At 38.1% G+C, this 24,807-nt stretch overlaps 2 protein-coding genes across 2 annotated transcripts; both read left to right on the top strand.

Annotated features, from left to right (window-relative positions):
* The first annotated feature begins 1,814 nt into the window (after positions 1-1,814).
* LOC119789244 (neurexophilin-4-like) lies at positions 1,815-10,913 on the top strand. Its single transcript, XM_038294061.1, has 2 exons — positions 1,815-2,089; positions 9,792-10,913. The coding sequence occupies exons 1-2, from the start codon at positions 2,012-2,014 to the stop codon at positions 10,614-10,616; spliced, it is 903 nt and encodes a 300-aa protein (XP_038149989.1). The 5' UTR covers positions 1,815-2,011; the 3' UTR covers positions 10,617-10,913.
* A 147-nt stretch (positions 10,914-11,060) lies between these two features.
* Positions 11,061-22,666, top strand: LOC119789243 (serine hydroxymethyltransferase, mitochondrial-like). The gene is made up of 12 exons (XM_038294060.1): positions 11,061-11,267; positions 12,074-12,265; positions 15,287-15,366; positions 18,028-18,228; positions 19,530-19,611; positions 19,696-19,818; positions 19,932-20,071; positions 20,166-20,328; positions 20,505-20,604; positions 20,965-21,120; positions 21,295-21,402; positions 22,016-22,666. The coding sequence occupies exons 1-12, from the start codon at positions 11,145-11,147 to the stop codon at positions 22,141-22,143; spliced, it is 1,596 nt and encodes a 531-aa protein (XP_038149988.1). The 5' UTR covers positions 11,061-11,144; the 3' UTR covers positions 22,144-22,666.
* The last annotated feature ends 2,141 nt before the right edge of the window (positions 22,667-24,807 follow it).

Here is a 24,807-nt window from a genome sequence, read left to right as displayed (position 1 = left end):
TAAATTGTGCGCCATCTAGTGGCAATGTGCATTTAACGTCACCTTTCCGTCAAAATATGTACAAGACTAAACTTTACTTATGCAGGTCTCAATGACCTTTTATAAACACAGCGAGAATAAAACGTATTAAAATATTGACTCAATCAAATCAGATAATAAAATATAACTAACACTTTCTTCAAAAACATCAAGCACAGAGCACTCTATCCTGGTTCTCCTTTGCAATTGCTGCTTGTTAGCAGCTTGTATCATATTAAAAAATACTTAAGATATTTTTCAATTGGATATAAAGCCATGTCTGACATTTCTGTGATATCTGTTTTATATAAATAGATTATAATGCCTATTTAGAGCGATTAATATGCAAACTGTGATTATTGTTTCCATGTTATTGAAGCTTTTTATGCCATGTTGATGACGCTTTTGTCTTACCTTAGAAAGAAGAAGAAGTGGGTACAAGCACAGCTAATGTTTTTTTGTTTTCTTTTTTTTTTTTTTGTTTTTGGTGTTCTTAAGTAAAAATAAATACTTTCTACTCATTGGTATTATCAAGCAAAGTGACTATGTTCCAGATTTGCAGCATATTTAATATATATATATATATATATATATATTTTTTTTTTTTTTTTATGGATAAAATCGTAATGTCTACAAGATAGTTGACCCAATAAAACAACAAGCAAGTAACTTTGCTCTGCAAATTATGTGAGTTACATACAACCATAAAAAAAGAAACTAAACTCATTATTCTTCAGAAATATCAGCAATGTAAATTTAATGTCAATAGCATGAGGCAAATGCGTACAGCACTACAGCCTTTATAATTCAATTTGGACATTAGGTGCTTATAATCATGATAATAGTAAATTTCCTTTAGCTGATGAATAAAAGATCAGTAAACTTTGATCTGTAAATCAGTAAAATTTTAAACATTCCTGCCTCATACTTAATGTATTTGGCTGGAAATTTATCACACACCAACAAACAGGAGCATGGTGGATGGAAAGGGATAAAGGTTCTTTTGAACCTTTTCAAATTTAAATGGATAAAGTGAGGTTTTTCTTTGCCATATTTAATCCCATAGCCCTAAATCCATGAGGGCAGCTAGTCAGAGTTAATAGGAAAATGATTACTTAATATAGATGGTAGCATTCCTGCAGTTTCTGACACACAACTCAGGACAGCTTCACTTTCTAGCAGGACGATGATCTCTAAAATCGAAGTTGATGCTCCTGTTAAACGATTTAGATGAGAGCATTTTTAAGTTTGAGGATGGTCCAGTAGAAGCCCAGACCTGAATAAAATTCATAATCTAAGGGACTTGAAGATGCTCACAAGGCTTAGATGATAGTAGGATGAACGACTGGAATCAAGTAGATCATGTTGACATTATCACACTTGTTCACCCTGGATCTTTATTTAAGATATTCTCTCTGCGTGGTTTGGGGGAGATCAGTTGGCTTGAATTTACAGTGAAGGAGTGAAAATGTGACGCTCACCAGTTGTCAGTATATTTATTTATTTATTTATTTTTTCATGAAGAAAGTCCTTGTCATTTTGTCAGCCTCCCTGCGGCTAAAGTACATGGGGACAGCAGGGATGGCTGTCAAACTGTGCCTGCCTCAGAGCGCCTTTCCCTGGGTTGATGAGTCATAATGAGGGCCAGCCAGGTGCTGAAAATGAGCACAGAGGCATATGAAGAGTGTGTGCGTGTGGATGTTGAGCCGCTCAGCAGTAGGTTTGTAGTTACCAAGTAAAGTGTTGCTTAGGCAATTATTTTTTTTCTTTTCTTTTTTTTTTAAGTTTGACTTGTGTGTGTGTGTGTTTGAGAGAGAGAGTTTCTATGTGCTGAACAGGAGTGAGGGAGAAAGAGGCACAGTGCTGAGGAGGGGAAGAGCTGAGCAGAATCACTTCAAATCCAGGGGATTTCTAGAGTCTCCTCCAGCCGACAAGTGAGAGTAAAGGCTTTAACTCCGGAAAACACTCGGACAAACACACCGTAGCTCTGTGGATGGGCGACTGCTGCTACAGTATGAAGGCTCTTTGTTTGAACTTTGCCATCACCTGTCTGTGTCTCCTTTCCTGTACGGTGAGTCCATTCTGCTGCTGAGGCTGAGCTCATTATCAACTCAAAGTGCTGCTGTTTGCAGAAACTCAATATTTAACCTCTTATCTTTGCAAAACTGGCTGTGTTTTTATTTATTTTCTTGTTGCCTACATAAATGGATACATTTTTTCTTTTGGGTTTTGCTTCAGTGTTACCAACTTAAATCATAACCACCTCCTTTCTTTTTATTAAATTATAGAATTAAAAATGCATGCATTGATAAGGGACTAAGAATTGCTCCATTTGCAAATAAATTTAACATTCTAGGTGCTTTTTGTTGAACTTTTTTAAAGACAATCTTGCGTATCAGAAATATTCAAACTAATTTCAAGTAAAGTTTTGACAAAAATCTGTAAAATTAAAACATGTCTTATTCTACATGATATATGATCTATTTAACTGATGGTGAACTTCCTCTAAGCTTCTCTGGTTCCTGAGATTTATATCTGTAATAATTATGCACTCCTGAATTTATTTTCCACAAATTTCCCAAATAATTGCAACACCAAATGTTTCTATAGAGAACCTGCTAAGTGAAAACCTCAAAGTGACCCCATTTTAAGCTCTAAAAGTTGAAGTAAATGACTTCATAGGGGCTCTTGATTTGAAAGAGTTTAATCTCCTCAGGGTTTGTGGAGCTTTGCTGTTTTATGTTTTTCTTACTCATATTAAACTTTCACATTAAGGATTTTCCTGCCTGCAAGAATATTCTTCAAGTGCTTAGATAACACAGTGCGTTCATCTTACTATTTTTTTCCTCCCGTTTTAAATTCAAGTTAATGATATTTACTTTTCCTTTGCTGGGGCTTTCTCACAAGGACTGTGCTTGAATCGTCTTCTCCACCGATGCTCAGTCGCAGTCATTGTGCTGGCATCTTGACACTGAGCTGGTGACATGGCTGTCACATTGTGAGCTCCAATTAGGCAGGGTGAGAACAGCAACATAGCTGGAGATTTTAGGCTTGTAACAATAGGTGCAGCTGTAGCACACTCGGGTACAGGAGCGGGCCAAGGTAGGTTAGGGGTGCTGAGGAGCTCACTTTAGTGAGATGAATAATAATAATACCTGTGGATTTCTGCATTCTAACAAGCGGTTAAAAGAGGCAGGAACCTCTGTCCATGTTTTTCCCCTTTACTTCAGTGTAAACAGAAGCGCCAAACTTCCTGTGCTTCTTGTTGAGTAACAAACATGCTCCATACAGACCTATTCATATCATTTCAACTTGCTTAAACCCATAACTCTGGAGCAGCTGCAGAGATTCACAGCCCAGGGGGATAATCTGTTGACAGGATGGATATAGTTTGTGTACTACACCAATCCGGTCTTCTTGGAGGGGTGGTCTGCTCAGATTAAACCATAAACGTAATTTTGATTGGCCCCCATCCACAACTTAAGATGTGAAATCAAATCTGTCTGGAAAGCACAGCAGTTCAGCAGATTTACCTTTTTATCTATTAGGGCAACATTGCTACGGACTAATATAATCCTCTTAAATGCAACACCAGTTGCGTATCATTTATTATTTAGGGTTTTTGCATCTTTTGGCCTGCATGTGTTTTCAATTTCACAATTTTAGCCCCTTACAGCAAAATGTTTGGACACAACAGATTTGGGTCCAGTTCCAGGTCCAGACTTAAATCCAGTTGAGACAAGTTTTTAGAATCCAATCCTAACAGACTGCTTTTTATAATTTGACTGAGTTAGAATAATTTTGCAAAGAACGGTCAAAAAATGTCAGTGTCTAGCAGGTATAGAAAGACTATTTGGAAAAAAGTGTAATTTCAGAGATAGGATTGCTGGCTGATTGGTTTAGCTGTTGCAGAATCTGCTTGACCTGCATCGAATGTGCAGCCTCCTCCCAGTGGGCAGCGGGGGAAAACAGTCCATGGTGGGGGTGTGAGGGGTTACTGATGATGTTACTCAGAACAAGCCGCGCTGGGTTGAACTGTGCGTAATGGTGGGAAGAGGAGCCCAGATGATTCTCTCTGCTGTTTTCACCACCCTTCTCAGCTTCTTCCAGTCTGAGGCGCTGCAGCCTCCACACCACACAGAGAGACAGCTGGTCAGAACGCTCTCTATGGTGCTTCTGTAGAAGGTGGTGAGGATGGGTGGGGGCAGGTGGGGTCTCCTCATCCTCCGCAGGAAGTACAAGCACTGACTCAGTAAATGGACAGTTTTCATTATTTCCTTGGGTTAAACTAAAATTAAATCATTGCTCCAAACAAAATATATAATGTTTGTAATGTGACAAAAGGGCTCAGGTAACTATTTCTCCAAGATTTATACCTTTGGTTTACATCTGTGAAATTTAACATATTACAGCTTTTCATATCAACTATGTGGTAAGCTGCATTTCTGAAACATTTAAAATGAATCACTAATAGCTTAATTTTGGGGGATTTTAGACCAAACAGCAGGATGTTGTCTGATTTAAAATAAGCTGTTCTATCAATGTTAAAATGTGCTCATTGTTTAATCATTATTGACAGAAAGAAGCAGTTAAGATTCAATGTCATCTTCTGTGTGGAGAGAGAAGGAGTGTTATTGCTGCAACATAAACCAACACTAAAAATGCTTGATAAAAGATAAAGATGTGGATGAGATACTGGAATTTAATGCAATGATTCAATGCTTAGTTCTATAAGCATTTAAAGTGTGCCAGAATGTTAGAATATATATATTAAAAAAAAGATAGTTCAGGTAAAGATGAATAGGAGGGAGTAAAGAGGAGCTGTTAAAACCGGGGAGTATGTTGTTAAGGTTGTGATTGGTGTACGCCAAAGTGGTGATTTTTAAAGAGTTAAACTTAATGATAAAGCAGCAGACAGAGCTCAGCATCAAGGTTGCACCCAGAGAATGACTGACAGTTTGAACAAGGGGACTGGATGAAGGACGGCTAAAAACAAATGATAATTTGTTAAAGGCAGGTTGATCGTAGCATGCCTGCATGCCTGGAGGAAATAACCTATTGATCAGAGCCGGGTTTAAAGGAGACTGAAAGACTGAAGAATAATTATTTTAATCGATTATTTTAAAGGGTTTAATGTACTTACAGTGAAATCGTCCTTCATTTGCTGTCACCCTGATGGTCAAGGCTAATTTGTGTCATTCTTATGTCCTTTTGAAGTGGTTTCTTATGGAAATTCTGTCATCTGCTTTGTTAAAATCAGTTTCCCTTTAGTTTGGTTGATTTGAGCTGATTCACAATAAATGTCATCTTGAGGAAGTTTCCCAAAAAAAAAATAAGAGCCCAAACTTAAGTCATGGAGGTCAATTCAATTCCAATCCAGTACAAACATGGAGTCAGATTTAGATCCAGTTAACTTTGCAACAAGTGTGTGGCAACAGTGAAGATAAAAATATAGAAAGAAAGGTTTGAATAATAATTCGTATTTAAAGCATTTGCTCAGTTTTTGTAAGTGAAAGGAAGAACAGGTAAGTGGAAATGTTTTTTGTTTCCCTATAACACAGATTAAAGTAACAGTTTATTAAATGACACAATTCAGATGGTCAAAATGTAAAGCAGACTTGTGAAAGAAGATATATCATCTGATGAGGCTCTCATTTGTGAGATTAAAAGCCTATGTTTTACAAGTTACTCATCAAGAGTAACCTGAGTTATTCCAGATTAAGTGGATATACATAAAACAGTAGAAATTATTGCTGTAATTTTCTTATCTTATCCTAACATACGTAAATGCATCAGTTTGTGATGCATGCTCAATACAAAGACAATCTATGATCCCAAAGGGAAGTTAAAAGTTATTTTTTTATAAGTTATTGTTGACAGAAATTAGTAAGAAAAGTGGTTCTTCTGTCCAATTTTGTAATATTGTTATTTTTTGTGTTTCTTTTATTTCACTTTATATTTTGAACTATAAACATTAAATCAGATGTTATGAACAAAACATTTTTCAATAATTGACTAGCCATTTGCCAAGTACTTTATTACTTACTTTCAGAGATGGCAAAAGTACTCACTTTCTGTACTTGAGTAAAAGTACAGATACTTGTGTTAAAAAATACTCTGGTAAAAGTGGAAGTATTGATTAAACTTCTTTACTCAAGTAAAAGTAACAAAGTACAGGGTTGTAAATGTACTTAAAGTATAAAAGTAAAAGTAGAAACCACTTTTTTCATGCCGTTGCCTACATTTTAAATGGATGTCTGCCAATAGGACTAGATCTCCGTTGTGTTAATTTTCAATCTTCTCGTCGTCCATACTACTATGCTAACGCCACCGCCACCAAGCTGCAATAATTTGTCGCAAATGAATACCGCCGAATCTGTTGATTCATCTCTTAGTGGTGCGTCAAATGCAACGTAGATTCCCATCCAATTAGATTGAATTTGGTATTGATGACGTGAAAAATAATCACGGTAACTCCAATGAAATGATTCAAAACTAAAGTAACGAGTAGGAGTAGAAAGTACAGATATTTGTGTAAAAATGTCAGGAGTAGAAGTAAAAAGTCGCCATAAAAATAAGTAGTAAAGTAAAGTAAAAATATCTGAAAAATCTACTTGAGTACAGTAACGAAGTATTTGTACTTCGTTACTTCCCATCTCTGCTTACTTTAATAAATTCGTCGAGGACTATTTGGTTCTATTTTTACTTGAGTAAAAAATAAAGTTAAGATTAGGGCTACTCATACCTATATAAAAATGTAAAGTCCTCTACTCACCTCTGGCTAAAATAGCCTCTTTGATGTTGTGTTTTCATTATCTTTAAACAAAAATGATCTAAATGAACAGAAGTAAAGGTTGCCAATGGAGTTAACTAAATTACCATTCAATAATATACCAACTTGCTGATTATCGTATATGCATGCCACATATATAAACCATGTTCCTTACCACTCTACTGTCCTGCATGACTTGATATTGTCAAATTAAATCCCAGTATATCTCATGTTGGTTTATAGATTTTTTGACCAACATGCAGAATCACATGAAGGACCGGTAAATTTTAAGTTTTTCTTTACAATATCCTGCAATATCCTGCTCCTCAGATGGAAACAGGGGAGGTTGCTATTGTAGAGAGGACTCAAATGGAGACCTGGCAGTAGCGGAGGAAGTGTGACAATTATGCACTGGAAAAACAATCTAGAAAGGAGTAAAACTGTTTTAAATTAAGTTTATTTAACCTTATTTTGAGTAGGTAAATGAGACAGTTTGCCAATGGAATGAGTATTTTTACTCTTAAAATAAGATAATTGGATAATATGCACTTTCTTATTTCAAATGTAAATTGTCTTGTCCTATTGGCAAAATGTCTCTTTTACTTCCTCAATCCAAGAACAAATACACTTATTTTAAGAAAAAATTACTTATCTAGATTTAGATTTTTTCCAGTGTGTGCATATTTGACCCAAGGCAACTGAGGACTCCGTGATCATGGGTGTGACAAACAGGCAGCGAAGGGAGGCCTCAAGCTCCTGCTGCAGTCGTTCAGATTGAACATTTGTTTGGTCAACCTGAACTTAGATCAGTCTTGGCCCCCAAAGAAGCACACAATTCTTTCTAGACCTTGGAGATAAATTGTGGACCCCTGTCCAAAAGGATTTCGCATGGGATTCAATGAAGGCGAAAAACATGCTTAGTCGGGACCTGAGCGGTCTCAAGGCGGGATTGAAGTCAACGACGAGGTGGCTGGCTTTGGGGAAGCGGTCAGTTATAGTAAGTAGGGTGGTGAAACCCTTAGATGGTGGAAGTCAGGTAACCAAATCTAAGGCAATATGAGACCATGAACGTTTAGGTATAAGCAATGGTTTAAGAAGACAACTGGGAGGCTAGTGACTAGCTTTGTTGCGGGCACACACTGGACAGGCTAGAACATAACTTTTAACAGCCTTATACATTGTAGGCCACCAGAAATTTTGCTTAAGGAGTGCAAGAGTTCAGTTGATTCGAGGATGACAGGAAATTTTGGACAATGGATGGAATCTTTTCTGGATCTGTCCTTACCTGCCCACTCTAGAGAATGAGTCCCAAAAAGGTGATTGGTGTGGTATGAAACTCACACTTCTCAGCTTTGATAAAGACTTGGATTTCTAGAAGACATTGGATAACCTGTCACACGTGGATCTTATGTTCTGATACAGTCCTGGGGAAAAAATCAGAATGTCATCAAGGTACACAGGTAAAAACTGATATAAAAAAATCTCTAAAGACTTCATTCACAAAGCACTCAAAAACTGCAGGTGCATTAGTGAGACATTTCCACAGATAATAGCAGCAACTAGTGACTTATTAATGTGCTTCTACATACTCTGTCTCAGGTTTGGACAGGTTATACAACCTAATGGAGGGGAGAGGAGCTCCAGGAAGTAGCTCAATAGCATTGTCATATGGGTGGTGGGGGAGGAGAGAGAGAGACTTAGACTTACTGAAAACCAGATGAAGGTCATGATACTCAGGTGAAACCAGGGAGAGGTCTATTGCAGACCTCTCTCTGTTCTTGAGAATTTAAGACTGGAGACATGGCAGATCGTAGACAGTTTCACAGACCATTGCTCTATGAATCTATAGTCTTTGCAGTTCATGTGAATATTTGAAGGGACCACTTTCACCGGAATACAGGCAGAGTCCAGTTTCCTATCCAACTTTGTTCCTGAGGTGACAACCTGCTCCTGAAACATTTCTGAAAACTGCTCCATCTGCTGAACTAAACATCTAATGAGCGGATTACCTGATCATGGTGATTAAGTAATTCACGTTCAGTGCAAAGACCTGAGGGAGATTCTGCTGGGTCAGACAAGCCTGATGATTATGTCATGTTGGTTTGTAGTTTTTTTGACCCACATGCCGAATCATATGAAGAACCAATGAGTTTTAACCTTTTATTTACAAAAGCAACCAGAATCCGGAAGTGGAAAACTGCAGGAAGTCAGTTGAACTTTCATGTTGGTCTGATGGGAGAAAGCAGATTGATCAGGAAGGAATTGGTTCATGGTAACTGATGACTAATTGATTTCCTTAGGTGAGAGATGAAGGGAAGGTAGCATGGATCTGTAGGGGTTTGATTCAGCGGGCTTTGCAGACTGTACCCCAGAGGTCCAGGAGAATGTGATTGAGATCCCAGAGCTTCGGTACTAGCAAGAGACGTTGTTCTGGAGAGCGGGCGGGCAGATGATGATGACTGATATCTGATGCACACAGGTAAAACCTTTTCAATGAAGATCAGAGATGAACTGAAGTTCACCGGTTGTCTGGAGCAATAGCAGACTACACATTAAATGAGATTCACAAGAATACACATTTCAACAAGAAGGATATTCCTGGTTTAGTCTTTGGCTGTAATACCATCAGGGGTAATCATCCAGCAAAGAGAGATTATCCTTCCCCTCCTTATATACACACTAGTCATCTTGACTGAGAAATGTTCTCAGGTCTCCGGTAACAGGGGTCCACGCAGCCGACAGCAAAGATCTTCTCTCTGACAGGAAGCACACTCACACCAAAACAAACCTGCAAAACCCCAAAGACCAGTAAAACAGTAAATACAATTAAGTCTTAGTTGTTACTTGACACAATATGAAAAAGCTTCAGTTAAGTTTCCAGTAGTTTAAAAGAACTATTGCTGTACTGTTGTCTTGATTAATTAATTATTAATTATTAATAAGTTATTAGAAATACTGTTAGACTCTAAGAGTAACTAGGTTTTGTTTTCTTTTATTGAAGGAACAAGAGTCCTCCAGGCCTTTAGATCTGAAGAACCAGCAGTGGAGGGAAGTGCAGGCAGGGGGAGAAATTCAAGGAGCAGCTTTGAAGGTTAAACATGTATCCAAAGACCTACAAATCATATCCACCAAGCACAAAACACACACATATGGCTCCCTGAGCCCCTATGGCTGGCCACAGAACTTCTCACAAGCTCCAGACCAGTACCTGTATGGCACTTCTCCCAAATCAAAGCCTCCTGCCAAAACCTCCCCAAAGGCCAAGAAGATCCTTGGCTGGGGGGATTTCTACTTCAACGTAAAAACTGTGAAGTTCAGCCTCCTGGTGACTGGGAAAATTGTGGACCACATTAATGGGACATTCAGCGTCTACTTCCGCCACAATTCATCCCGTCTCGGAAACATATCCGTCAGCATTGTTCCACCATCCAAAACGGTAGGATGGGAGGTTCTGGATGACACCGCTGACAGCAGCAGCAGTAAAGAGTCTGTCTTGTTCCCAGATCTGAGCCCCCCTCCGTCTACCAGCTCCACGCCTGTTGAACATCCGAAAACCCAAAGAGACATGATGATGGTGACCGAGCTTAACTGCCGGATTGAATACCAGCGAACCAACCGCTCCAAGAAGACCAAGCCGTGCATGTACGACCCAGGACAGACCTGCTACTCTGAAAACACACAGTCCCAGGCAGCTTGGATTTGTGCCAAACCCTACAAGGTTATATGCATCTTTATCGCTTTTACCGGAACAGACTACAGGCTGGTGCAGAAGGTCTGTCCGGATCACAATTTTCAGGCAGAGCAAAACCAGCAGCACCTCGGATGATCAGAGACACTGATAGTGGAACGTTTTCTGTTTATATTGTATATTCTTCATACATCTATACAAATCCAGGGATTCAAAGCAAAAGAGTGAAAAGGCATCTGGCATCATTTCTAATTAGGAAAGCACGTTTAAGGAAGCAGTTGAGCCAAGGCTTAGTGAATAGTTTCAATAGAAAAAAACTGCTTCTATTAGCACAATATTCATATTTTCCCCCCCAAAAAATCACAGGTGTCATCGATACATCATCCTCTGTAATTATATCTTCTAAACTTCATTTTACCGTGTTTAAATATAAAAACTTTCTTTACTCTATTCTTGCCAGTGACAGTTAATATTGTACATATTTATTAATCTAAAGCAGCCTTCTTGATTGTTGAATGTTAATCATTTTTTTTTTCTTCGAGAAACTATTTCCTTCCTTCTTCTTTGTTGTTAAGATGCAACACTTGTTTCCAGTTTTTTATCTTCAAAGAACTAATCCAGAGGCAGATTTATTGCACTTTTTATCCTATCAGTGACAGAGTACACATGTACCTGGCATCGTTCCAGTATGATTGTGCATTCACCCTTTGTACCTTGAAAGTTTTCAGTTTTCCCCAGATCTCTGCTGTCACAAGCATGCTCTCTCTGTCACTGCGGCAGACACTAAGGGTAAGTACATTTGTCTAAAAATTCATTGCACAAAGATGCAACTGTATATTGGTTAATGCTATTTTGTTAATCCTCTCTAATGGTCTGAGTGGTTGTTACTAAATAACTTAAAAACAGCAAACTAGGTCAGCATGTCACTCCAGTTCCTCTCAGCCCTAGAACTGCCTTCCAGGAACATGCATTGTTTCATTTCTAACATCAAATATGTGTGGAAACCAGTCAGGTGTTTTTTAAACATATGTTACTTGTTGAAGGGTTTGATCATGTAGCAAGATGTGCTATAAAGGGAATGACAAGGTTGAAGAAGCTTATTTTAGTGCATATTTCCACTTTTGCAGTGAATTGTCTGCAAGAGCAAAGTAGCCCCTGGTTACACATAATGCATACCTGCTTCTACAAACAAGACCCTGTTCAGCCTGCATAGACTTTACAAGTCCAAGGTTTTCCATAACTGCTCCGCTGAATGACATGTTTGTTTTTGCCCTGCCTTTCACCTAATGGTTCGCTCAGAACATCAAAAGACACATTATTCGAACACATTCATTCAAAACATGCCTGCAGACTATAATCATTTCAAATGATGAAAGCATTTTTTTTCACCAAGACTAACCTTTTTGAGCATTTTAAAAGAAACCAAAAGACCTTTCTCGTTGCTTTTTTTTTTTTTGCTTTTTAAACTCTGTCTGAACAATATAAAACACGGTAGGATTTTTTCCCTAGGATTTAGCATTCATTATTTAAGAGGTACATGTTTACTTAGGAACTGAAATTCTAATTTGTTTGTCTTCCTCCGTCCTGTGTTGAAGCCCCTCTTCCCCAGACTCTCAAGGTGTTTGGGTAGAGAGGGGCAGCTTGCTTCAGAATCATGCAGGCTAAAGCACAGCAGTGGCAGGTGGACAGGACAGGAGAGTCTGGCCCAGGATGACCCAGAGATGTGGAGTCTCCTGCAGCAAGAGAAGGACAGACAGTGTCGGGGACTGGAGCTCATTGCTTCTGAGGTGAGAATGCAGACTGTGAGCTGCAGGAAAAAGTGTTAAGCTGCATAGGAGGATCAAACTTTTAAAAAGGGGGGGGGGGGGGGGTTCACTGGTCTGCTGCAGACCCTCAGTTGTAACTGTTTAAATATTTGCTCTTTGCTTGGACTCATGCACAGTCCATGTGTGAAAATGGTGCTGCTAAAACAACTGGTTTGGACAGGTGAACTCCACTCAGAACAGCATTTAGAGAATAAGTGTTCAGTTTTTCCTCTTATCAGTTCCACACTGGAAAAGCAATCTAGAAATAAGTAAAAATTGTATTGTGTATTTATCCTTAATTAAGGTAGATAAATGACATAGTTTGCCAATGGAATGATTATTTTTACCCTTAAAATAAGATCATTAGAAAATATGCACTTGAAATAAGACATTGCAATTGTGTTTTCTTATTTTAAGTGTAAATTTTCTTGTTGACAAAGTATCTCACTTACCTCCTCAATCCAAGAACACATGCACTTATTTTAAGGAACAATTACTTATCTAGCTTTTGATTCTTTCCAGTGCATTGATGGAGCTTTTCCTCACCTCTGTTTGCACCGGTTGAACATAGCAAAGCAGACCCATCAATCCATAAACATTCTGTGCAGCAGACATTTATACACAACAGTGCAGCCATGTTAATACAAAAACTGGGTTTAAAAGAAATCTTTTTTTTTTTACACAGTTGGACTTAAGGGTGTTTAACTTTAGTTTTAACAATACTGAAAAATATCTAGCAATAAAGACAATGAAATAGAAGAAATCACTTTATTATTTTAATCTTAAATAATATTTTTTTCCTGAGAAGAATTTGTTTATCTTTATTGTAACTAAAAAGGTTTCAGCTTGTACAAAGCAGTATCATATCAGGAGCTCATGATTAGTAAAGTGTTACTCAGCATTTTAAAGAAGGTGTGCCATGACTATACCTCAGTCATTCATTTCAGTTCATATAAGGTGATACGGAGGAAGGCTAGAGAAAGACTAGAACTTCTCTGGACAGATGGAGCTAACAGTACAGATATATTTGGCATAGAACAAATAGAGTATTCAGGGATAAAACCCTATGGTAACTGTGAAGCAGGGAGGTGCTAGAGTTATGGTTTGCAGGAATGGACAATGAATTCTGTGTGAATCAGAAGAAAGATTATTGAGAGACAATTATTTAAAGAATAAACTCAGAGCTGCTCAGTGGTGCAGTGGTTAGCATAGCTGCCTTGCTGCACAAAGGTTCTGGGTTTGATTCCCAGCCTGGGGTCTTTCTGCATGGGGTTTGCATGTTCTCCCTGAGCATGCACTGGTTCTCTGGGTACTCTGGCTTCCTTCCACAGTCCAAAAAAATGACTGTTAGGTTAATTGGCTTCTCTAAATTCTCCTTAGGTGTGAATTTGAATGGTTGAATGGTTGTTTATCCTGTTTGTCTCTGTGTTGCCCTGTGATAGACTGGCAACCTGTCCAGGATGTACTTTGCCTTGGGATAAGCGTGATGGAAAAGAGATGGATATACTGAAAGCAGATCTTGACCCTGAAAGATGACAGTGACTGAAAGCATGTGGTTCACTATGCTGTTTAAGAATCAAAGAAAAGTCATGAGTGAATTAAAGCCCAGATATTGATCTCATGGAGGTGCTGTGGGGTGACTTGAAACAAGCTATAGATGCAAATAAGCTGCAGGGGAGGGGCTGATGTCAGAAACTGTTTGATAGCTATGATAATATTCTCATTGGTGTTTTCTCAACTAAAGGGGTGAAACTAGGTATTTTGCTTGATTATTAAAACAAGGCCAATCTTGGTGCTTAAGTACTATAACAACCAGCACATTCTCAACAGAAAAAAATCTGCTAAAGATCTAAATATTTCACCGGGTGTCGAAATGCTTTGATATGATCCTTTAACTCAATTCATTTTAATTTCTCATTAAACTTAATTCAGCTCAGGACACGGCTTTTCTGTTCAAATAAAAGGCTTTTGTCTGGAAAACTAGAGTTTAAACAGAGTCCATGAATCAAAAAGCAAGAAAAGCAAAACGAGTTGCATAAAATTCCCCCTCAGCTCTAAAATCACCTGTCAACAAACTTTAGATATTTACGACTCAAAGTATTTTCGATATGCTGTTGATGTTTTCTCTTCAACTGTCATCCCTTCGAAACAATCCAGGCTAACTAGAAGATAAAAAAATGTTAACTGAATTGCATCTCTTCTATTAAGCAGCAATTATGAACCCAAAACTCTATCATCCATAAAGACAAAGAAAAAAGTTTTTCATGTGCGATTGATGACAGTCATTCACTACCGCAGGCTGACTCCCAGAGGAGAGCTTCCTGCTTTTTTAGAACAGTGTCATATTATCCTATTAACTTCCTCACCTATATTCTTTATTGATCCCCTCTCCTATTCTGAGAGGAGGAGGGGCAGTTCAGTTGGAGTGTGTATTTTTGTGTCAAGATAGTTTTTCAGAATGTCACAGAGAGAATTTTAGTTTAAGACAGCTTGTTTTAAACCTCACTAGGATGATTGAAGGATCCCTGAACAGTGACAGGTTTAGTATAATAAGACTTCTGGGGGGTTGGGTGGCTGAGGGAAAGAAAGAGAATAGAGGGGAACAAAAAAAAAAAAGAAAGCTGAAGTGAGAGTGGGAGAAGAGAAAAGACTGTCAGAAGGAGGAAAATTCATTTGCATTCAGCTTTGCAGCTTCCTCCCCTCTTAGATAAAAAGCCTTAGAAAACCACTTATGAGACGCAAACAAAATACATAACTATTTAGAGTAATTTTTGTTATCTTTACCACAACATAGAAAACAATTGTTTTTTTTTGTTGATTATTTTAGCGGAATGTGAAAGTTAATTCGACCTAAAAGCATGAAGGAAGCTAAATTTATATTGTGGATACAGTCTAAGGCAGCAAAGCCTTCTCTGGGTAAATAAAGCTATATTTGGGTTGTCTTTTCTGATTTTTTTAAGGCATATGTGCAGAGGCTGACACTGTGCTTGTTTGTCCTGTCAGAATTTTTGCAGCCGTGCAGCCCTGGAGGCACAGGGTTCCTGTCTGAACAATAAATACTCTGAGGGATACCCTGGGCAAAGGTAACAACAAAAACAGAGCTCAATCAGTAGATGTTATCATCATCTAAAACACATCCATACAGGTAATTGTGTCAGGTTGAACTATTTAAAATTAAGCTTGAAAGTAAGTTTTCAAAGATGTCATTACGGCAAAGACTCATTCCTAGAAAATTATTAGATAATTAAAAAGAAAACAGTCATACCGTCATTTGTGGGGAATGCAGCAGTTTTTGACATAAAATTTTTTGATTTCCTTTTTTTTCTCTTAGGTATGTCCATATGCCTTCCAAGCTGGCCCAATTAAAATAGAAAACACCTCTCTAAATGTTAAAGGACTGTCATTCCTAAATCCTTCAGTCAAAACGCAAATTCAAAATACAACTTGACAAATGTATGATTAATGCAGAAAGAAAAAAACAGCAACAAACTAAATTTTAAAAATTCTCTGAAAAACCAGATTCATGTTTCTGCGCCATGAACCTCCAAGTCCCTGATGTTAGAGGAGTATGAAGGTTTAACAGTAGACAGAGTTATAGTAAACGTGCATGTCTTACATAAAAGGTTAATATAAGTCGATTTGTTGACTTGATTGAATGCTGTGCTGGATAGGGGATGGTGCCCAGACTCTTATGTGGATCCTGAACCATTTTCTTTCTGTAGTGAATTTTCTCCCAGAAGACAGGAGCTCCAGGTCCCTACAGAGTGGACTCCCCTCTCTAGGTCCATGGAAAGTCCTTGTCTCAAGTGGAGGAGTTCAAGTATCTTGGTGTCTTGTTCACGATTGAGGGACGGATGGAGTGTGAGATCGATACACGGATCAGTGCAGCTTCGCCAGTGATGCGGTTGCTGTATAGGACTGTCGTAATGAAGAGAGAGCTGAGTCTGGGGGCAAAGCTCCGATCGATCAATGTTCCCACCCTCACCTATGATCATGAGATCTGGGTAATGACCAAAAGGACAAGATCGTGAATACAAGCGGCCAAAATGAGTTTCCTTTGCTGAGTGGCTGGGTGCACCCTTCGAGATCGGGTGAGGATCTCAGTTACCCAGGAGGAGCTTGGAGTAGAGTCATTGCTCCTCCATGTCGAAAGCAGCCAGCTGAGAATGCTCAGGCATCTGTTCCGGATGCCTCCTGGTTGCCTCCCTCGGTAAGTGTTCTAGGTATGTCCTATTGGGAGGAGGCCTCGTGGAAGGCCAAGGACACGCTGGAGGGATTATGTCTCTGAGCTGGCCTGGTGTCGCCTCGGGGTCCCCCCCAGAGCTGGAGGAGGTGTGTGTGGATTGGGAAGTCTGGGCATCTCTGCTTAGACTGCTGCCTCCACAACCCGGCCCTGACGTGGAAGAAATGGATGGACTGAAGGAGATTAAACAGAAAGATTGTTCTGTTGAAAGCAGTACAGTTTTTTATGTCTTTAACAGAATGTGGTTCTGATTTTGCATGATGGATGGATGCAGAAGCTGAAACATACTGTGATGGGAAAGTTAATAAGAACTAAAACCATTAATTTATTTGAATTCCAGTTTTTAATACAAATTTCCTTCATCATGAACCTCAAAATAACACCAAAACCTTGCAGGATTCTACCTATAGGGCCTCAAAATTTGGCTGCAGCAGCAAAGAATGCGGGTTAACCTTTCAGATGAACAAATATGAGGATCCAAATTCAGAGACAGAAAGCAGATACAGTATGGTTTCCTGTAGATTTACTGATAAAGAAGACAGTAACAGAAGCATAAATCCAGAAAATACATGCAAAGAACTCAAGAACCGTCACTAGGAGACACTAAAGGAGAAAATAAAGAGAATCCAAGAAATGATTAACTTCAGAGGAAGAGTGTATATGGGAGACAGAACAATGACTCGTGTAATCAGCTAATTGGGGGCAGGTATAGATAAAAGCAGCTAGAAGAGAGCTGAACTGAAAGGAGAGTAGCAGTAGAGGGCAAAAACGAGTAAGCAGGAAAATACAACAGGGCTGGGAACAACTAATATGACGAAAGCGAAAGGAAACCAATAACCAAGTGACAACTATGGGAAATAGTTTAATTTTAAGCGGTTACATCCCAATTAACAAACAAAATAGCATGCAAATTAGAAAAAGAGACAATGGAAACAGGTTATGGATTACCATCTACATTACAGAGTATGACATATATATTTTTTTGATCTCTATTGCGCTATGAATACAGCAACAATTCAAGATTTAAGGATAAACCTTGAGGATAGAAAGGTTAAACCTCTGTGTGGTTTAAAAAAAAAACTTCTGTACCTTTTATGAATCCTTTCACATTAAAAACACTCCCCTTAGCATTCTTAATAAAACAAATTGGCATCATATAAAAAAAATACCTGTGTGATACAGAATGATTAAGGCTAAACTGTTCCTGTTTAGATTGTGTCAAATGATACGATTTTGTACAACTGGATGTTATATAAGATACAGCCAAATAAAAATAGATAGGATAAACATTACAGTATAATCATTTTAATGCAAAAATACAAAAGCTGGAAAAATAAATTCCACAAACAGTCAATTTAATAAGATACCATGTATTTTAGATTTAAAAAAAAGTTGAATTATTGATGATGCATGTTAATAGAATACAAAGAACGGTTGTAAATGAGACGAAGCCTCTGAGACACGTTTTCTTTTTGTTTTGTTCTATGATTCTTTTTTTCAGGTACTACGGTGGAGCTGAGATTGTTGACCAGATTGAGCTGCTGTGTCAGAGACGAGCGCTCACTGTCTTCGGCCTGGATCCCAATCTGTGGGGCGTCAACGTCCAGCCATACTCAGGCTCTCCAGCCAACTTTGCAGCCTACACCTCTGTGCTGAAGCCTCATGACCGAATCATGGGCCTGGATCTGCCTGATGGAGGACAGTCAGTTAAAGTTTTATCATTATATCCTGATAAATGTTTATTTATTTATCTACTCTGAGCAATAACAGCTGCTTGTGAAAAAATAACATTGACTGTAATCTTTCTTGTGATTCAATACTATAAAATAAAACACATTGAAATCCTGCTGAGGAAAAACACATATTTTAAACAAATAATTGAACAAAAACAAATGTGTGGCATGATTACTTTGATAACATGATCAATTCCTATCTTGATATTATATAAACGTTTTACAGTTTTTATTCTAATAGCTCAGTTTTTCATTTCACGCTTCATATATTCTCACCGGTTTGACAGATTCTACATTATTAGTCGACACAGTTTAGCTATTTGTATCACAAGCCAACGTCAGTTTTTCTCTGCTAAGGCTCTTTATGGACTTAACAACAAGAAATAGTGAGAGTGATAAAGTTTGGTTTCATAGACTGGAGCTGTCATGCGATGACAGCAGCTTTGAAATGAGCTCATTTTAATTTCACAGGCAGTCACAGGACAGAAGGAAATGAAGTTAACATGAAGGGAGGTTAGCTGCTGAGGAACCAAAAAGACAGAATAGATAGATTTGTGTTAAGGTTTTGTTTCATATGTGTGCCGCTAATGCATTTACATCTGTCTGATTCCAGTCCACAAACCTTTTTTTTCTGCCTTATCATAAAGAAAACATTAAGTTGCTGTTGGATTTAAGCAGTTATTGCAAATATGATTAAATATAATTTCATTTTCTGTTTTTCTTTTTACTAATATAGCTCAGTATAGAGTAATCTAAAATACTTTGAGGTATGCCTCTTATTGCTTTTTTTGCTGAAGGTTTTCAGTTTGGTTTCTGTGTGGCTTTGCCTGGGCCCTTTTAACTCATTCATATACTTTAGTGTAAGCCATCTTGTTTGAAAAATGGCGGTGTGTTGAGGGTTTTTGTCCTGCCATCAACTCTGACCAGCATTTATATCCCTGCTTATGAACGCATCCCTGCAGCATGATCTTGCGACCACCGTGTTTAAATGTGGGGATAGCTGCATATCTGCAGCTCCTCCAGATCTCTTATTCGTGATTTTTTTGGGGGGGTTGCAGTTGTATGATAGGGTTTACATTTTATGAGAATTAATTGGAGTCCTCTGAAATGTTCAAAGCTTGGAATATTGTTTAATAAACAATCCTGCTTTAAGCTTCTATGCAACTTAAAACATATTTATTCAGATTCAGACTGGTTGGATAATGTTAGCAGAGGAACTCAGCTCAGCTTACATTAGCCTGATTTGTACATTACTTCTACTTTGTTCCAGCTTGACCCATGGCTACATGACGGACAACAAGAGAATCTCAGCCACCTCCATCTACTTTGAATCCATGCCATACAAGTTGAATGTGAGTAGTTGGTGAACTTCAGAAAGTGATCCTGAAAAGGACTGCTGGTAACGGATTGGTTTGGTTTTTTTCTGGCCAAATTAGCCTCAAACAGGTCTGATTGATTATGACCAGCTGGAGAAGACGGCCCGCCTCTTCAGACCCAAACTCATCATTGCAGGAACCAGCGCCTATGCTCGGCTCATCGACTACGCTCGCATGAAACAGGTCCTCTCACAATGCATAATGGTTTCTGTGAATCTGTTTACTAACCCAAATGGTGGATGAAGAATTACGGTTATCCACTTCCTCTGGAACATTTCTGTCTGTGTGTGTTTCAGCTGTGTGAGGAGCTGAACGCCTACCTGCTGGCTGACATGGCTCATATCAGCGGCCTTGTGGCTGCTGGAGCTGTTCCTTCTCCTTTTAAATATGCTGACCTGGTCACATCCACTACCCATAAGTCCCTGAGAGGAGCGAGGTGGGTTATTTCAGATTTTCATTTAATCCAGCGTTAATTTTTTTGGGACAAATCAATAGAGGAAGGGATCTGTTTTATTCTTTCCACTCTCCAGGGCTGGTCTGATCTTCTTCCGGAAAGGTGTACGGTCCGTGGATGCCAAAGGTCGAGAGGTGCTCTATGACCTCCAGGACAGGGTGAACTTTGCTGTGTTCCCGTCACTGCAAGGAGGACCGCACAATCACGCTATAGCTGGGGTGGCTGTGGCGCTCAGACAGGTCCAGATGAATGTTTCATTCAGATATTCAGTCATATCTTGTAATAAATGTAATAAGAGAGAAAATCCTCGGGGACTATAATAAAAAAGAACTTAAATTAAGCAGCTCATGCATAAAACATTCAAGTCCTGCCATGGAGTTCCTCTTTGACGCAGCATAATATCATGTCTCTGCAGGCTTCCACTCCCATGTTCAAAGAGTACATCGCTCAGGTTCTTCTAAACGCCAAAGCCATGGCCGGCGCTCTGCTGAAGAAAGGCTACACGCTGGTCTCAGGTGATTATTTCATATACATTAACAGACAGATAAAAGATCTCATGAAATGACTTCTTCACCTCTATCATTATGCCAAAAGCACTTCTTAGGTACATGATGCAGTTGTCTATTTTTTATTCACTGCAAACTAATTTGCTTTCTGCTTTTCACATTTTTAAAAGTAAGGTTTGAGTTTAGTTTTGAATGGAAAAGAAACAAGACTGGAAAGAATTTCAAAAAGGGAGAGTTAACTTTTTCCAGTGTCAGCAAACGAGTTAGAACGGAGGAAGAAGAAACCACTGATTTTATTCAGTGAGATGTTCCCAAAGTAAATTTGATGACGCTTTCTACCATTCCCTCTCCTCCACCTCCTCCTCACAGGTGGAACAGACAACCACCTTGTCTTAGTTGACCTTCGACCTCGGGGGATAGATGGAGCTCGAGCAGAAAGGGTGCTAGAGCTGGTGTCCATCACAGCCAACAAGAACACCTGTCCAGGAGACAAAAGCGCCCTCACACCAGGCGGACTCAGGCTCGGTAAAACTAATTTCTTATATTAAAAACTTCCTGTATAAGTCCTATTTTAAACCTCAGATTTCCTAATCTTTAAGAAATGTTTAATATAAAAGTAATGAAATAAAAGACTGCGTACATTTCTTTCTATTGTTATTTGCTTGTCTCGTTTCCTCACTCCTTTTTTATTTGCTAAAGGAGCTCCAGCTCTGACCTCTCGACAGTTTAAGGAGGCAGACTTTGAAAAGGTTGTGGACTTCATTGATGAAGGGATACAGATCGCTTTAAGTGCAAAGAAGAAAACTGGTGAGACAGTTTTACTGTTTTGCTGCATAACTAAACCCAACATGGGATTTTATTTAACACTTCTAATTGAATTTGAGTCAAAAAGTAAACTTATATATTATATAGTTTCATCACACACACAAAATGAAACTTTAAGATTAAGTCTTAAAACTAATGAAATAAAAATTTATGTTTTTCAGAAAATGTGAAAGTTATAGGAGCGACAAAGCTGTGATCACCTCTGATTGCTGAAATTTCAGCATTCAGATTTCTGTATATCTTTAGACTTCCTCATAATCTAGCAGCTGAGCAAGTCAGTTTTTTTCCTTCCAAGCCCAGATTGTATTTGATGTTTAAGGTTCAGGTTTAACCCAGGAAATGAAGCAGTAGAAGACCATTTCTGTGTGTGGTGCATCTTGAAGCTCTGACTCAAACGTTTATCCACGTCTTCTGAATCACCTCAAGACTCTCATTTTTACTTTTTTTCTTTTAACCTCTCAATCCTTTTAAAGCTGTACGTTTTCCTTGTTCCTTGTACACTTTTACAGCCTGTGATACATTGTACAACGTTTGCAGCTTTTTTCGCTATCAAACATACAAACCTTTATTTCTTTCATTTTATTTTCCCCAACAGGAAACTTAGCCAGCTTCAAGACTTTCCTGCTAAAGGACCCAGATACAGTGAAGCTCATTGCAGAGCTCCGCCATCGGGTGGAGCTATTTGCCAGACCCTTTCCCATGCCAGGATTCACAGACCATTAGAAATGACACGCATATTGGCACCCTGACAAACTGTTATATAGCAATATCACTTTTCTTTTCTATCACGCTGCATCATTGTTCACATTTCTGCTTATGATGATATAATCAATAAAGTAAACAAAGGTCACAATCATTTCTGTAAAAGAGTTTCATCTGATGCCTTCATTAATCATGGCTGCTGTGTAAGATAATAAGCTAATTGTTGATGTAAACCTGTGAAAAAACAGCATCTCAGTATAATTGTTGATGAAAGTCACACATGAATAAACCATGAACACGTGTTTGCAGGACGATGACTTGTTTTGAAATGTTTTATTACCTGTTAAGATACCAATGCAGACCTAAAATAAATGAGAAAGTGATATTTTCAAGATGAGTTACAAATATTAACAAGACAAACTGTTGGGTGAAAGATTTTATTAAACACAAGTGAAAGGATGCACCTTCTGTACTATCTTTGCACCATTCTACCCAGCAGATCCTTTTAGTGAGAGGCTGTGTAATAAAAGTTTTTAAAGTGTTATTTGTTGTCCATAGTAAAGAATGACTTTTATTGTTTCAAAACTGGCTGAATTTTGTTAGTAATATCTTAACTTCAGTCTTAATTACTACAGTAAGAGAGTTCTGAAGTAAATGATGTGTAATTACAGTAAAGAGCTAAACAAGCGTAAATGTGGATTTCTCGGTCAGATATGAGGATAATTGTTTTGTTTTGGACATTTAAGAAGGGAAAAGCTTCTGTGGCTTATAAACACTAAGCTGTATGAAGTAGCTGGTATTTCCTGCTGTCATTTCCTCTTGTTGTTCGTAGAATATAGTAAAGTAAAATGGCAATAGACAACAGGGAGAAAAAGTAGGTCTGGAAGGCTAGAGTCTGGGATAAATGTTTTAAAGTCTTAAACTCTCACTACAGATCATATTCAGAAATAAAAATGAATGAATACTTTTTTGTAGGGGGGGGAATAAAAAATATTTCCACCACAAAAAAGTTAAGCTAAAAAAAAAAAATGTTATTTGGATGACCTTTTTACAAGTATGAACTTTGAGTAATAAAAATATAAAAACATTCAAAATTTAGAATTTAAAAGGTAAATTCTGCAATTCAAAAAATTATTTTTCATAACAATACAAGAAAAAAAACTGTTTTGAAACAAGCTACTGCTGGCTCTTAAAGTTTCTACCCATACTAGAAAAATGGTGGAAGTTGTATCATGATGTGGGATGTCTTTGCTGCATATTGCACTGAGAACAGTATAATTTGAAAGCTTTTTACTTTTTACTACAAACTATTTTACTTTATTTAACATATCTAAGTCTTTGGAGTACATAGACCTAAGCAAACATAAAATAGAATAGAAACAAGCTTTGTTAAAACGAGACTGGGCCTAAATCCCCTCAGAACCACACAGAAAGCTAAAACCTGGTATTTGGTCAAACACTTGCAAACTGGGTGAAGGATTGATAGGGGTGCAGAGCTGTCATAAAAAAAAATTATGAACATCTCATTTCAAAATAATTAGCATGGAAATATATATATAAACTCCAATAATTTATTACTACAGAGAGGAAACAAAGATTTATGCTTATTTGATGTTACCCTACACGACATCCTCATGTCACTGTCAGCCAGTCGTAGAACAGACTGTCATGAGTGCAGAAGGATGAGAGTCCTCTGCTTCATCAGCACCCTTGTCATTAAGCCTTCAGTAAATGCATTAGTTATTATTCAAGCCTTTTGTCACAGCCATCAGAGCATCTCTCTCCATGAAACATGAAAAGATGTTCTAACGTTAACACATTTTTAGAGAAAGTGGAAGAACTCATGAGGTTCTAAAAGAAATTTAACTTTTATGCACAAAGAGCTTAACAAAGAGACGCAAAGTTGGCAATGAATACGACTTGTGATGTTGAACATGCATGCGCTAAATAATCATTTAACAAACTGATTGTATTTGCTGTGGATCATCTGCCTGAAACTTGCTTTTCTCTGAACAGAAGCATGTTGCCTCTGTTACTGCCAGAGGAATGTGTTTCCTCTATGGAGAAAAAATAAACAACAGAAGTGAAGGTCAGAGAGGTCGGGCTGAGTTCTCAGCTGTGTCGTCAGAAAACCCCCAAACCCCTCTGACAGTCACACAAGCAGCATCACAGCACAATGACCTGATGACCTGCCTCGCCTCGCTGAATTTTTCTCATGACCTGACAACTCGTCCTAGAGAGATTTTAATGCACTTAAAATTCCTCAATAGCCCACTTGAGCCTCCGTTCCCTCACTTCATCACATTAGATCTCTAATTAAAACAGTATTTCCTGCGACGTAAGAAATGATGATATTGTGTTTGTCTCTATTTTCTTAACTCTGTACAGTTCAAATCATCAGCTTTTATAAATAAAAAAGAACTATATATTAAAAAAAAAACACGTTAAAACGTTTTTTTTTCGTTCTCCTTATGCTGTGCTTGAAAAAGATTTATGTTTCTGCTTTTCGTTCAACTTAAATGTATAGTGGAGGATGTTCTTTTACCGGGTGGATCATCAAAATAAGTGGTCCTTCTAGTTGTCAATCTAGAAAAAAACTGCAAATCTTATTTTGGAAAGTAAGCTTTTATGAGGGATGCAAAAACTGAGAAACAGAGTTGTTCATGTGTATTTTTTTTTATTGGA

The sequence above is a fragment of the Cyprinodon tularosa genome, unplaced genomic scaffold (genome assembly GCF_016077235.1).
Source record: "Cyprinodon tularosa strain WSP-4 unplaced genomic scaffold, ASM1607723v1 ctg333, whole genome shotgun sequence".
NCBI lineage: Eukaryota > Metazoa > Chordata > Actinopteri > Cyprinodontiformes > Cyprinodontidae > Cyprinodon > Cyprinodon tularosa.
The sequence above is the reverse complement of the archived record's forward strand: the minus strand, read 5'-3'. Positions and strand labels throughout refer to the sequence as shown.